The 14,743-nt window shown below is 49.7% G+C and overlaps 1 protein-coding gene across 1 annotated transcript in view; it reads left to right on the forward strand.

The window, feature by feature from the left end:
- The first annotated feature begins 5,944 nt into the window (after positions 1-5,944).
- Positions 5,945-14,743, forward strand: part of RIPOR3 (RIPOR family member 3) — a 72,302-nt gene continuing 63,503 nt past the window's right edge. The window contains exon 1 of the mRNA XM_007128030.3: positions 5,945-6,283. Within this exon, the coding sequence (XP_007128092.2) occupies positions 6,281-6,283 (3 nt within the window). The 5' untranslated portion in view covers positions 5,945-6,280. The remainder of the gene's footprint in view (positions 6,284-14,743) is intronic.

Genomic DNA, 14,743 nt, shown 5'->3' on the forward strand with positions numbered 1-14,743 from the left:
GACAGCGAGGCTGCCCGGGAGAGGGTCTCCACACCAGAGGGGGGGTTCGGAGAAAGCTTTGGAGAATGTGGCTCCTTAGTGGGCTCCAACAGGGTAAGGATTAAGGTCTTAAACAGGTAAAAGCCAGGAGGGCGTGAGGGATGGCCAAGGGGAGAGAGTTCTGCTGGGGGAACCACGGGAGAGAGCCAGGCACATTAGAACGACGAGGGGGCAAAGCAGGAGAGGGGTAGAGTCCCAGGCTCTGCAGGGCCCCCAAGGCTGCGGGTTTGGCCTTCCCCCCGGGCCAGGGAACAGAGGTTCTCTAGAAGGAGTACGTAATCTTTCTGTTTACTCATCCTTCCCTGGTGACACACTTCCCTGGGGAATCGTTTTCATTCTCCAAGGCGGGGGAGGAAGGGCCCTCCCTCATTGCCCCGCCCACCTGGCCCTTACTACCTGGGCTGAAATTAGCACTTGGCATTGTAGGTTTCTGTTTACATGCCTGTCTCCCACTAGAACATTTCCTCCTTCTTCATCTCCCTCCCAAAATCCCCAGCCTGGCACGTGGGATGATATCACCTGCCCTGCCGAGGTCACAGGATGCTGTGAGGGGTAGAGATGGGGAAATGGTTTGAAAGTGTTACTGATGCTGTGCTGTTGGAAGTTGTGTACCTGTGAGGGCGGCAGAGAAGATTCTGCGGGTGACAGGGAGTGAGTGTGGCCACGCAGGGACTTGAGAGGGTCCTTTGGAGTCGCCACAGATCTCCCCGCCAGGCCACATCTTAGCCTAGTTTCCCCCCAAGGCCAGCAACTCAGCACCACCTTTGCAATTTGGCTACACTCATTTGCCACCTGGGCTCTTATGTACTAAATATTTTTCTTTACATTGATTTATTTTCTCTCCCAACTGTTTGTTTCAACAAATTTCAAACCTGCAGCAAAGTTGGAAGAATAGCTTCAAGAACCCCCGGGACAGGACTTACTTGGTGGCGCAGTGGTTAAGAATCCGCCTGCCAATGCAGGGGACACGGGTTCAATCCCTGGTGTGGCCACGCAGGGACTTGAGAGGGTCCTTTGGAGTCGCCACAGATCTCCCCGCCAGGCCACATCTTAGCCTAGTTTCCCCCCAAGGCCAGCAACTCAGCACCACCTTTGCAATTTGGCTACACTCATTTGCCACCTGGGCTCTTATGTACTAAATATTTTTCTTTACATTGATTTATTTTCTCTCCCAACTGTTTGTTTCAACAAATTTCAAACCTGCAGCAAAGTTGGAAGAATAGCTTCAAGAACCCCCGGGACAGGACTTACTTGGTGGCGCAGTGGTTAAGAATCCGCCTGCCAATGCAGGGGACACGGGTTCAATCCCTGGTCCGGGAAGATCCCACATGCCTCTGAGCAACTAAGCCTGTGCACCACAACTACTGAGCCTGTTTGCCACAACTACTGAGCCTGTGCACCACAACTACTGAGCCTGTGCACCACAAGGAAGAGTAGCCCCCCTTTGCCACAACTAGAGAAAGCCTGCGAGCAGCAACAAAGACCCAATGCAGCCCCAAAACAAATAAAATTTAAAAAAAGAACCCCGTATCCCCCTCACCCGGACACACCAATTGTCAATATTTTGCCACATTTGCTGTCTCTCTGTACATACAGTTAAAAAAAAGCAACATGCAACCACAAATAACAAGTGTTGGAGAGGATATGGAGGAAAGGGAACCCTCGTGCACTGTTGGTGGGAAGGTAAATTGGTGCAGCCACTATGGAAAACAGCATGGAGGTTCTTCAAAAACTGAAAATAGAGTTACCATATGATCCAGCAGTCTCACTGCTGGGTATGTATCAGAAGAAAACGAAAACACTAGTTCAAAAAGATACATGCACACCTATGTTAACAGCAGCATTATTTACAGTAGCCAAGATATGGAAGCAACCTAAGTTTCCATCAACAGATGAATGGATAAAGAAGATGTGGTATATATATATATATATGTATATATATATATATACACACACATACACACACACACACTCACACACTTATAAACGCACACATACACACACATACATATAAACACACACAATGGAATGAAAAGAATGAAATTCTGCCATTGGCAACAACATGGATGGACATAGAGAGTATTATGCTTAGTGAAATAAGTCAGGCAAAGAAAGGCAAATAATCTATGTTATCACTTATATGTGGAATCTAAAAATTGAGACAAACGAATGTATATAGTAAAATAGAAACAGACTCACAGATACAGAAAACAAACTAGTGGTTACCAGTGGGGAGAGGGAAAGGGGGAAGGGGCAAGATAGGGGTAGGGGATTAAGAGATATAAACTACTATGTATAAAATAGATAAGCAACAGGGATATATTATACAGCACGAGGAAATATAGCCATTGTTTTGTAATAACTTTAAATGGAGTATAATCTATAAAAATATTGAATCACTATGTTGTATACCTGAAACTAATATAATATTGTAAACGAACTCTACCTCGATTAAAAAAAACAAAGAACAGCAGCAACAAAAAAAACCATGGACTTATTTTTTTTCTGGGTCCATTAAACATAGTTAAATAGACTTTCAATTTTATTTACTTATTTTTTTCAGTTTTATTGAGATGTAATTGACATACAGCACTGTATAAGTTTGTGTACAACATAGTGATGTGACTTACATACACCATGAAATAATTACTGCAATAACTCCAGTGAGCATTCGTCATCTCATACAGATACAAAATAAAGGAAAAAGAAAGATTTTCTCCTTGTGATGAGAACTCTTAGGATTCACCCTCCTAACAACTTTCACATATAAGGTACAGCAGTGTTGATTATATTAACTGTGTTGTGCATTACATCCCTAGTACTTATTTATCTTTCAACCGGAAGTTTGTACCTTTTGACTACCTTCATCCAATTCCCCCTGCCCCAAACCCCCGCCTCTGGTAACCCCAAATCTGATCTCCTTTTCTATGAGTTTGTTTTTGAACAATTGACTTACAACACTATGTTAGTTCCTGTTACACAACATAGTGATTCGATATTTCTACACGTTACAAAATGATCACCACTAAACTTTCAATCTTGGAAGAGTTTGAAACTTACAGAAAAGTGGCAAAGACGGTACAGGGAACGCTACATACCCTGCACCCACTTTCTAATTGTCTCTCTTGTCATCTTACGTTGCTATGGTACATTTGTCATAACTAATGACCCAATATTGATACATCATTATTAACTAAACTCTGTGCCTTATTAAGGTTTTCTTAGATTTTCCCTTAGCTGATGGACTCCCTTTTAAACTTAAAAAAGCTACAGATAGGAAAGTGGAAGACAGTGGAAAACCGTGATCACTTGCCAAACAGGATTCTAGCTGGATGCTGTTGGCTGCTGGCTGACCTAAGCCTGAGGTCTGCTTTCTCTTTGTTTGTCAGAAAGAGAGATTAGTAGATGGTAGAGGTGTTAAAGACAGATTAGCACAAAGCTGAGACTCTGCCCCAGGCCAAATGGGATGGGAAGAGAATTGCCACAGGAGTAAAGTGCCGTTCCCACTCTAGGGGCAGTGCTGTTCAGTGCCCTGTGTGTCACCCAAAGTCATCTTGGGCACCGACCCTATGTGAGGCCCGCTTTGGGAATGGCATGGTCTTGCTCTGCCACACCCTCAGAAGGCTGGAAACACCAAGTCTGAGACTGCCCGGCTCCAAAGCTGGGGCTCCTTTCTGCCCTGGAGGACGAGGAGGAGGGGCTGGTGCCCCCACTGGCTCGGGTCTGTGAGAAGCATCACTTGTCTTCTCTACAGTAACCCCCCAGCTGAATTCCCAAAGCCCGCAGGCACTGGACAAGTGAGGGACAGAGTATTCTGGCGAATCCCATCGCATCACAGCGCATGCAAAGCACCTTGTGTGGAGTACCAGGCTCACCTGCCTGTTGTGCCTGTGAGATGTGGTCATGCACTTGGTCGGTGAGCAGGAGGGAAACGGCTGAACTGAAACTGTGCTTCTCGGCAGCCCTTCTCTCGGCATGAAGTCTGAACTTGTTCACTCCTTTAAAATGCTTCAAAATGGTTTTCATGTTTTGTAAGTTAGAGTAGGTGATATTGCTCCCTGAAACCAAGCCATCACTTTCCAATACTTTGCTTTCAAATATAGATCTGCTGGCCTCCTTTCCAGGAGACCTAAGCCCACTCCGGAGTAACTTTGACAGCTCCCTGGCTCTTAAGGAATTTCACTCGGTGCAAAGTCACTTTCGGCTCTGGGTCCCAACACCTGACTAGAGGTGATCAAACTGGAGTGCTTGTAGAACTTCTGGGTTCACTCCTCAGGACTGCTGTTCAGTTCTCAGCTGACAGATTATAGAATCCTTTGAGCTAGTCCAAGGAGGCAAACGGGTGGATGAAATTTTCTCCGAGTATGGGCTGCAATGTCACTGGTGAAGGAAGCTGGTTGGAATCTAGGTAATAGATGAATCCATTTTCACTTTTCAGAATGAAGCTGCTACAGGTAAGAGCACCACCCTTACTTCCCAGAGGTAACGGCTCAGGGTGGTTTATATCCTTCCAGACTATTTTCCTGGCTTTATGTGTTTCCATAGCATTTCATTTTATGTGTGTATAAGGGCGGAGGGTTACACAGTCAGGATGATATTGAATGTATCATTCTGACCCTCTTTTCACTCAATAATATGTCTTGGAGACCCATCTCCATTGTTACATACAGATGCAGTTCACCCTCTAAATCCCTGCCTGGGATAGTACAATTCTTTCATATTCTATTTAACCCGTCATTTTTTTTTGATGGATATTTATTTCCCATGTTGCCTGTGATAAACCTTCTGTTTTTTCTTTTTTTAAGCAAACCTCTACGTGCATGCCACCTTGTGGATGTGCATTAAGTGATGTTCTGCGTGGCAGTTTATGCTCCTTTCTGGTTTTTAAAGGTCTTGCCAATTACCCTTCAGAGTATGTGTGTTTGTGGTTGTGGGAAGGGGTGTCAGTTTCTCTTCTTTGGGGCTGTTTATTCCTGATTTCTTGTCTGCAGTGGCTGCAGGGTGGCAGGGAGCCAAGGGGCAGCAGAGAGAAATTTATCCCTAGGTGTTACAGGCTGGGAGGCACCATGGCTGGGGGGTGGGCTCTCCGTGGTGGCGATGAATGGGGCCTTTGTTCCTGGGTCCATCCCTGAGCAGAATCCGAAAGCCGAAAGCTGAAAGCCGAGGGCCTAGGTGACCAAATGAGCAGTGCGTTCGAGCAGTGCGTCGTATCTGGACTCCACCCTTGACTGGGACACACCGTCAAGTTCATAGGAGTTCTACACACCCATGTAATGGGGGTTGGGCGGCGGGGCAAACCCTGAAATAATTAGGTTGTAAAGAAAGAAAAGAGGCAGTAAAAGAGGCTGACCACTAGCTGTAAAAGATGTAAAGGGAAAAGGCCAAGCTAATTTACATCCCAGGAGAAGTGGGAGGTGCAGAGGGGGCTTGGGGGGAACCAGGACCAGAGGAAGGGGTGTACGGAGGACCGGATCTGGGACAGAGGCAGGGAACAGATGGGAAAGAGGAAAGAAAGGCGGGAAAGGAGAAAGAGTGAGGAGGGGGACCCGAAAGTGGCAAGGTAAGAAGAGGGCGGGGGAGGGATGGGGAGGCCGGGTCCCGTCTGTTTGTGATTAGCACGAAGCCCGGTGCAGAATGAGTAAACAGAAACTTCCAGGCCTCCCCACACCCCCCTCTGAGGCAAAGCAGAAATCAGATGCTCCGTGATTAATCGTGGAGAGTTCAGGACACGACCACAAACGCTGTACGGACTTGAAATTAGCTGCCTTTCCCGGTCCCCTTGCCAAGATGCGAGTGGGGGTGGGCCGTGAAGGGGTGGGGCTCCGCCTGCAGGGGGCCAGCATGGAATTCTCCCTGGCAGAGCTCAGAGTGACACTGACGGGCAATCGGCCGCGGCCACAGCGGCAGGCAGCATCCGGGGGGACCGGGGCCGGCCGGGGGGGCCCCAGGCGGGCTTCCTGGAACCCCGGCTCCGCGGCCGCCTGCACCCTGACACAGGCCGGATACGAGCCAGGCTGCTTTATCGGAGCCCGGCTGGCGGCCACGCGCCGTCCCCACGGCACCACGAGGAAGATCGCGGGCAGGGGGTCCTCCGAGGCCACCTTCCGAGCGGCCAGTCCGGACAGGCTGGTCTCCCGAGCCCCGCAGCCGATGGGAGCCGACGCTCGCTTCAGCGATAGAGAAAGCCGGGTTGCTTCCAGGAGGACGGCGTGACACGGCCCTGAATGTCGAGACCTGCTCGATGGTGAGTGCGAAGCGACTGCTCCGTGTGCAGCTGGCGTGGACCAGACTTTAGAGGGAGTCGGGGTGTGAGGAGGGCATCCGCACATCCCACCTGGAGCTCCCCAAGCGCTGAGGCTGAGATGAGATGGCAGCATCTTGCTGTGTGGCTTTGGGCAACTTCTTTCCCCTCTCTGGGCCTCCCTTTGTCCATCCCTACAATGAGGGGTTGACTAGGTGATCTTTAAGGGGCTCTTACTATGACTACTGTTTTTTCCTTGTTTTTAGCAGCGCCGGGCAGCTTGCAGGATCTTAATTCCCCGACCAGGGAATGAATCCCGGCCCTTTCGGTGAAAGTACAGAGTCCTAACCACTGGACTCCAGGGAATTCCCTATGACTGCTATGTTTTGTGGGTCTGCTGCATGCCAGGCACTGTGCCAGGCATTGCTGAAGCTTTAGCTCAGAGAATCCCCATGAGCCCCTGGCAGGACAGGGATTATTACTCTTATTCTCGTTGTACACTGAGCAAATGGAGGCACAGAGAAATGAAGTGACTTGTCCAAGGTCACACAGCTGGTCGGTGGCAGAGATGAGAATCAGATCTCAGAAGCTCTCCACCTCCAGGAGTAGCTGGGACTTCTGTGTTCTCTGAGTCCGTGACTATCCCAGGAAGCAGAGGTGAAGGAGGAGAGGGTGTCAGGGGAGTGTTATGTGTATGAGGAAGCAGAACAGTGGGACAGACGAAGCAGCAGGCTGATCAGCCTGCAACTACTGAGAGGGTATGTCAGCCCAGGGAAGGGCAGGGGCTCCTGGCTTGAATGGAGACGGCCTGATGCCACTTGCTGTGTGAGGCTCCCAGGGAATGAGAGAAGAGGGTTAATATTAGGCAGGGGTGGGGAGAGCTGGGGGTGGGGAGAGTGGCACATGCCTCTATGAGGTTTTGTTCCAGTTTTATTTTGCCTTTTCAAAAATCTGTTTCGAATCATTCTGGGCCCCCACTGCTCCTCTGGACGAAACAGAATTGTGAAACACATACAGTGCTTTCCACATGCCTCCCTTGGGGGGAATCACATATTAATATTATCGTAGGCTATTTGCATATACATCCCTGAAGCTGTGGTGACAGCAGCCAAGAGATAAGATGCAGATAAAGTCAGCTAGTGTCTCCCTGGCAGCGACAAGGAGGATGCATGTTACATCAAGGGCTGGGAAATCCACAGCAGGGCTGTGGCAGGTGGGAAGTCCCTGGGGTGCCAGCCGCCTGGGTAGAGCTGGAAGTCCCAGCACCCAGATATGGCCTCCTCTTTTCTCTTCCCTTGGAAAATTCCATCCCGCAGCAGCTCTGTACTCACTCCTTTTCTTTCTGGGACTGGCCCAGACCCTCTGCCTTGGTCTTGAGTCGAGACCCGACTGGTGGTCCTAGCTCAAGAGTGACCACCTTGTCCCAGGAGACCCCCTCAGTCCCGGGCAAACCGGGACAGTTGGTCACCCTACACAGTTCTGCCCTTGATTTTTGTCATCTTGAGCAAGTCACTCCCTTCTCTCATCTATAAAACGAGATTATTTTAGGAAATCTCTAAAATCTCTTTGCAATTCTAAATTGCTGTGACTCTGGCTGGAAGGCACTTATGTTCTAAATGGGGGTGAGACACAAGCTTAAAGAGGAGGGAAATCTCCCCGGGAGTCCCCCAGTGCATCAGGGAAGGCGCCGGAGGAGGCTGGGATTAAGATGGGCTTGAAGAAGTGATTGCTGGCCTGCAGTGCCCCGTGACTGCTGTCGGCGAGAACAGTCCTAGGGCCCCGCAAGCTTCAGAAAAGCCTCATGAAATGCTGAAAGCCCAGCTCAGTCCCGCAGCTTAGGTTTGGCACAGAGTGATTTAACCCAGATGTCTGCCACTTACGGAGCCCTCACCTACGCGTCATTGGAAGCTCAGCACTCCCAGGGTCCCCCAGTTCTTTCTGGGGAGCTCCAAAGGGATGTTTCACGTTGGCTTGCAAACTGGTCCCTCTCCTCTGCCCCCAAGGCCACTGGGAGAAGCTTCACTGTTGCCAGCACCCATCTGGTGGGGCCAGACTCCAACTGCTTAGTGCCTGAGCTGCTCTGGGTTCTGGGCAGAGGTGGAGAGAAGGGCTTCCCCCCCAGCCCGTGACACTCTCTGCCGTGTGGCCCCTGCACGGGTGGCGTGCTGGAGGCAGCTTGGACCGGCTCGCAAAAGCCGACCGTCAGATTTTCAGGAATTTGGTGAACTCGTTGCTAACCAGAGCCATTATTAAAAATTAAGCTACATAAACTTATAAGTAAATAAATTTAATTAAAAACAAAGGTTGTGGGGCTTCCCTGATGGCACAGTGGTTAAGAATCCGCCTGCCGATGCAGGGGACACGGGTTCGAGTCCTGGTCCGGGAAGATCCCACATGCCGCGGAGCAACTAAGCCCGAGCGCCACAACTGCTGAGCCCGCGCGCCTAGAGCCCGTGCTCCGCAACAAGAGAAGCCACCACAATGAGAAGCCCGCGCGCCGCAACGAAGAGCAGCCCCCGCTCGCCGCAACTAGAGAGAGCCCGCGTGCAGCAACGAAGACCCAACATAGCCAAAAAATAAATAAATAAATGAAATAAATAAATTTAAAAAAACCAAAAAACAAAGGTCGTAAGTACTCAAAACTCATCACTTTCCAGTTTTTAAAACTACATGTTACTGATACTGGGTCTCCTGGGGATATTCACGTCCGGTGTGTCTGTCTGGTCGGAACACCCCCTAACAGTGCGCTATTGCAGATCTCTTCCCCATTCCATTTTTTTGCAACTTAAGTTGGTAGCCTGAAGTCGGCCATGGTGGCAGTAATTACACTACGGGAATTGGCAAACAGTACAGCTCAGGGCTTGATTTATTGTTTTATTGATTGTCTAGATCAACAGACAAAGTGATCTAGACAAAGAAAGGGAGGGAGAAAAGGATGATGCAGGTTAAACATAAAAGTGCATCATGTCTCTAATTGTTACAGTGGGAATAACACCAAAAAGCGGGAAGTTGCACACTTCCTGCTTTTTGGTGCATCATTTTTGTCTCAGTCCTTAAGGTAAAGGCAGATGTCAGCCAACGTTCTGGAAAGAACTACAGTCACTCATCAATTATAACCATAGGGTGACAACAGATACAAGAGTTGGGGGCAAAAATCAACAAAAATGTCCTGTGTGAATCAACTGGGTATACGAAATTTACAAAAGGGGGGGCTATTATACATTTTATGTTTATCTGTAAGTTGTGGGCTACACATCCTTTACATCAATACAATCTATAGTAAACCTGAGTATATATGTGTTTATGTGTGCAGGCATGAGTGCCTATATTTGTACACATGTGTGCATGTGCATACACACACATACACTTTCCCCTGGGAAGCTGGTTGTTAAACCTTTACCAACACACTACTGGCCCCATAGCATATATGCTTGTGCCCAGGGCACAAGAAATCTTGTCATGGACCGTCCTCAGCTCTCACCCAAAGGGATTCAAACTCCAGGCACTGGGCCTTGGACACAATCCCTCAACTTCCTCCTCTGGCCTCAAACAAACCCAAGAGCCAAACTCCTCTCTCCTGCCCTAAGCGCTGGAATGGATGCAGAGATCGGGAGGGCCAGAAGGTGTTATTTGCACCGGCTGCATCCAGGGCCCCAGCTCAGGCAGCACAAAGGCCCTGGGTCCCCGCATTCTCGGTGCCCCCCATTCGTGCCCTCCCGCCCCTCCACATTCGCAGGGCATTTCCGGGTCCCATCAGGGGCAGCTCCCTGTAAATTCCATCCCTTTTCAGGTCTCGCTCCTGCCATCCTTGATTTTCATGCACAACACGTGATTCTCTAATCAAAATGGCGTCTTGGAACATGGAGGAGGAACAGCTAAGCCAAACCTACTGGAAAGTTCAGACAACTTTCTATTTTTAGAAAGCCTAGGAGCCAGGTGGGCCCTTTCCAGTCTCCCAGGCCGGCAAGCACGAGAGGAAAATATTTCTCATTCCCCTGTTCTGCCTTCTTACAGGCCTAGCCAAGGAGGAGGCCCAGGTGGGGACACTGGCCGCCTATGAGAAGTGAGTCTGGGATGGCAGGAAGCGAGCCCTGCCCACAGCAATCTTAAAAGGAGCTAAAACCAGGGTTTTTTGATTCTTTTATTTTGCATGTAGGAAGGGCAATCCTGACTTTAAATCTCAGTGGGTCCCGCTCCAGGTAACCACTGTCTATTCTTCCAGACCATTCATTCACTCCTATATGTAATATTAATGTTCAAAAATGAGGTCATTCTTACATTTTATCCTGCATCTTCCTTTTCTCACTTGACAATACACCCCGGGTGTCTTTCCCTGTTAGCACAGGAAGACCTAAACCACTCCTTTCAATGCCTGCATAACAGAAGCCCCAGGAGGTTGTGAGAAGGGAGCCCTTTTGACAACCACATCTCTATTTTCAAACCAGGTCTCAAACTTTCTTGACTGCAAAACACATGAGTAGAGCCCAGCTGCTTCCATTTTTCAGTAAAAAAGACATTCTATTGGTTCTACCCTCAACCTGTCCCCGGAAGCTGATGGCTTCCCGTCACCTCCACGGCTGCCACCCCTGTCCCCGCGGCCATCATCCCTCTCTGGACCGTTGTGGTTGCCTCCTCACCGACGTCTCTGCTTCTCCTCTTGCCTCTCTGATGGGCAGCCAGCAGGTCTTATTAAAAGGAAGTCAGATCCTGCCCCTCCTCTGCTCAGGACACCCTCCTCCCCGCAGGCCTGGCTCCCTGCTCCTAACCACGGCCACCAGGCCCCGCAGAGTCTGGACCTCATCTCCAGATTCTGCCCTGCCCTGCCCCTCGCCACACTCACTGTTCTCAAGTGAGCCAGGCTCAGTACTGCCTCAGGACCTTTGCACTTGCCTTCCCCTCTGCCTGGGACACTCATTCCCAGATCTCCACATGGCTCACTCCGTACCTCTTTCCATCATCTAAAAATAATATATTATTTTTCTTTTTCCAAATATCCTCTACTAGAATGTGAGTTTCCTGAGGGCAGGATTTTTTTTTTTTTTTGGCCTGTTTTGTTCAGTGCTGTATCCCATAGTAGGTACTCAGTGAAGACTTAGGGCATATTTGCTTTGCTACGTTGCCAAGGATGACAAAGCAGTCAGACTGAATTAGGGTCCCTGGGAACCTCTAGCTGCATGCTACATTTCATTTATGAATACCGCATTTTAACAGCCCGTGCTAGCTCACCAAGCGGCCGCTCCTTTGCAAAACAATGAGAGTCTGTGGAATCGTGCATCCTCACACGTGCCCGTCAGACCAACCAGGCCCAGGTTCCAGGCTCTTCATGTGGCCCCTGTACTCACCCCCCTTGTCTGTCTCAGGTGGGCTTGGATGACCCGGTAAACAACTCCCTCTTTCTTACCTGAGTTCGGATAAACCCAGGAGTCAGGCAGGTGATGGGACACGGATTCTCTCTTGGCCAGGTGGCTGTCACTGTGTTGTCCCTTGAATTGAATCCCCTCTGCCACCACCCAGTGCTGCCGGCAGCCCTCCGCTGAGGAGCGAGCCTAGCATCGCCCTCCAAACTCACTCCCCAGGGGAGAATGAGTGAGGGGAGGGGAAGGCCCTGCAGGTGGAGGCATGAGGAGGTGGGCTTAAGTGGTGCCTCCAGACCATTGGTTGCGCCCACCCGCCAGATGGCAGATAGGCTGATGCCTGGTTGACGGCAGCGGGAACGGCCCAAGGTCTTTTCTCACCTGCCCAGTGGCACCCATTAGATCCCTGGTCCCCAAATCCAGGTCCAGAGAGCTTTCCTCAAGTCTTTAAAAAATGGACCTCAGGTGATTCGAATTACTCACAACCCAGGTGAAAGAGACAATTGAATCTCCCCATTTACCCACCCAACCCACAAACAGCTGTGACAATTATTGATAACCAGGTATGTGCTCCTTCCTACTGTGGCAGCTGCTGTTTGAATTTTGTGTTTATCTTTCCCTTGGTTTTTAAAGAATTGTAGTAAGATATCCATAATATAAAATTTACCGTTTTCCAGGATGCAATTCTGCGGCATTTAGTACACTCGCAATGTTTTGCAATCATCACCATCATCCATCTCCAGAATGTTTTCATCATCCTGATTTCTCTTGTTTAAAAAAATAGTATTATCACTCAAATTTATGCCATAATAATATATTATTTACTTTCACTTATTTTTGAACTTTATAAAAAGATATATGTTGTCTTGTGGTACCTATGTGTTCTTAAAGCATTTTATCACTAAAGTTCATCTATGGCTGCATATGGCTTGCTGTTGATTCATTTTCACTGCTGTATACTATTCTGCGGTATGCCAGAATTTGTTTTCCAAGTCTATGGGTCTTTGGGTTGTTTCCACTTGTCTGTTTGCTGTTATAAACAGAATTGCTTTGAGCATTCTTGCACTTGTCCTAGTACATTCATGCTGGCGTGTGTCTCAGATGTGTACCCAGGAGTAGGATTGCTGGGTCGTAGGGAATATGAAATAACATACTGAACTATTTTCCAATGTGGCTGTACCGATTCACACCCACCCTCAACCATGTGGCATTTGTCAGATGTCTTACTTTTTTGCCACTTGAATGAGTGGAATTTCCCCTGGATCTCGACCACCACCACATGGACAGGCCCAGCTGCATCGACTCTGTCTCTCCAGGTCAGAATACCCAAGCCTGAGAGGGCTGTGGGTTCCTGACGTGCCACATCTCTGTGGTATGGCTGCTCCTGGAGGGGAACTGAGCCTGACAGCTATGCTATAGGAAGCAAAATGTGGGGTAGGGATTAAAGACCTTGCCCTGATAGCATCGACCTCTCCTTCCTCCCCTTCCCCTGCTTTTTTGTAGTCTGACTCTCATCACATGTGGGAAACAGTGTGTCGGGGGCAAGGGTAAACCTCACCGTGAGACAGGCACTTTTCCACACACTTTACATGTATTGCTGTAAATTCATTCAACCCTCAGGTCCCGCAAGTGGAGGTGCTCTTATAAGCCCCACTTTACAGGTCTGGAAACTGATGAACAGAGGTTAAGTAACTTGCCTGGAATCACACAGAGTTGGGTTTGGATCCAGCTTGTCTGGCCTCCTCTGGAGTTTATTCCCCCTCTTGGTAGAGCTCAGCAGTTAAGTGTTGCAAACTCTTCAGTCCTACAGACTTGGGTTCAAATCCTGGATCTCCTACCACTGTGCTGTGTGACTCTAGGCAAATTACTTCACCTCTCTGTACCTCTAAAGTGGCAAGAGCTCTCTTTTCCAGAAGCGTCATGAAGTGCTCCTTTCTTGTGCCGTATTGTTTCTTGTCGGATTGTACGCCCATTCCTGAAATATCCCTGGAATACGCTCCTTGGCATGAGCCACTGACAAGGCTTATCCTTGGAGCTGAGGGGGAATCAATTCCACCCAAACCAGTGTCGGCGAATCAGGGCCTGAGGTGTCGCAAAGCCAGCTGCTGTTCTTGGGAGAAGGGCAGGGGTGCTGGGCAACAGGAGTGGAGACGTCCACTCCAGTCTGGACTGGTCTGGCCATTGACCTTGGTGACCATCTTATTGCCAAGAAGGGCCAACCGGGATGAGTGGTGACTGGCCCAGGCCGTCTCTGGCCTCGGCCATGTGAAGCTGACGGCCACGCTCGGGCCATTGCACACACACGTCTGGAATACCTATTCTGAAGTGTAATTCCCAGGGAGAAAGCGTGTTTATACTTTTTTCGGGGGGGGAAGATTCCATTTCTGTTGCCAATTAGTTCTGCTTGAGAACAGCTTTTCTCAACACCAACATGTTGGCCGTCCAGGCTCGAGTTCTGTTGATTAGCTCTAAGTGGGGGAGAAAAGTGATTTTTCTTTCCTTCCTCTGCCCCCAGCCGTGATACCCGGCTGTTAGTGGTGAAAGGGGCCCTGTAGCTCATTTAGCTTTCCTTGTCAGGACTCCAGGAAAGGCTGTAAAAATCATCAGTGGGCCCCGCGGGCCGTAATTGGCTGGAGGGGAAGTTGGCTACCACGGCGGCTGAGTTATCAGAATCCGCTTCAGTGGAGGACGCCTCAGTCAAGCCTCTTCTAATTGCACCTGCTCCCCAGGCTGGCACAGGGCAGGGAGTGCTGAAGGGTGTCTGCGTGCCTCTCTTCCTTCCTGGGTTCCAAGAGCGCCAGGGCTCTTGTCAAGACAGAGAAGCTGGGAGACCATGTGGCAGGCTGGTCCCCAGCCAGCCTCTGTTGCCCGCACCAAATCTCAGCTCCGCTGTCCGTAGCCACGAGCTGTGGACGAGGGACTTGAGCTTTTCGTGCCTCACTACTTTCCTCATTTTAAAGTGATGGTCGGGCTTCCCTGGTGGCGCAGCGGTTGGGAGTCCGCCTGCCGATGCAGGGGACGCGGGTTCGAGCCCCGGTCCGGGAAGATCCCACGTGCCGCGGAGCGGCTGGGCCCGTGAGCCATGGCCGCTGAGCCTGCGCGTCCGGAG

This window comes from Physeter macrocephalus, chromosome 14, assembly GCF_002837175.3.
Source record: "Physeter macrocephalus isolate SW-GA chromosome 14, ASM283717v5, whole genome shotgun sequence".
Classification (NCBI taxonomy): domain Eukaryota; kingdom Metazoa; phylum Chordata; class Mammalia; order Artiodactyla; family Physeteridae; genus Physeter; species Physeter macrocephalus.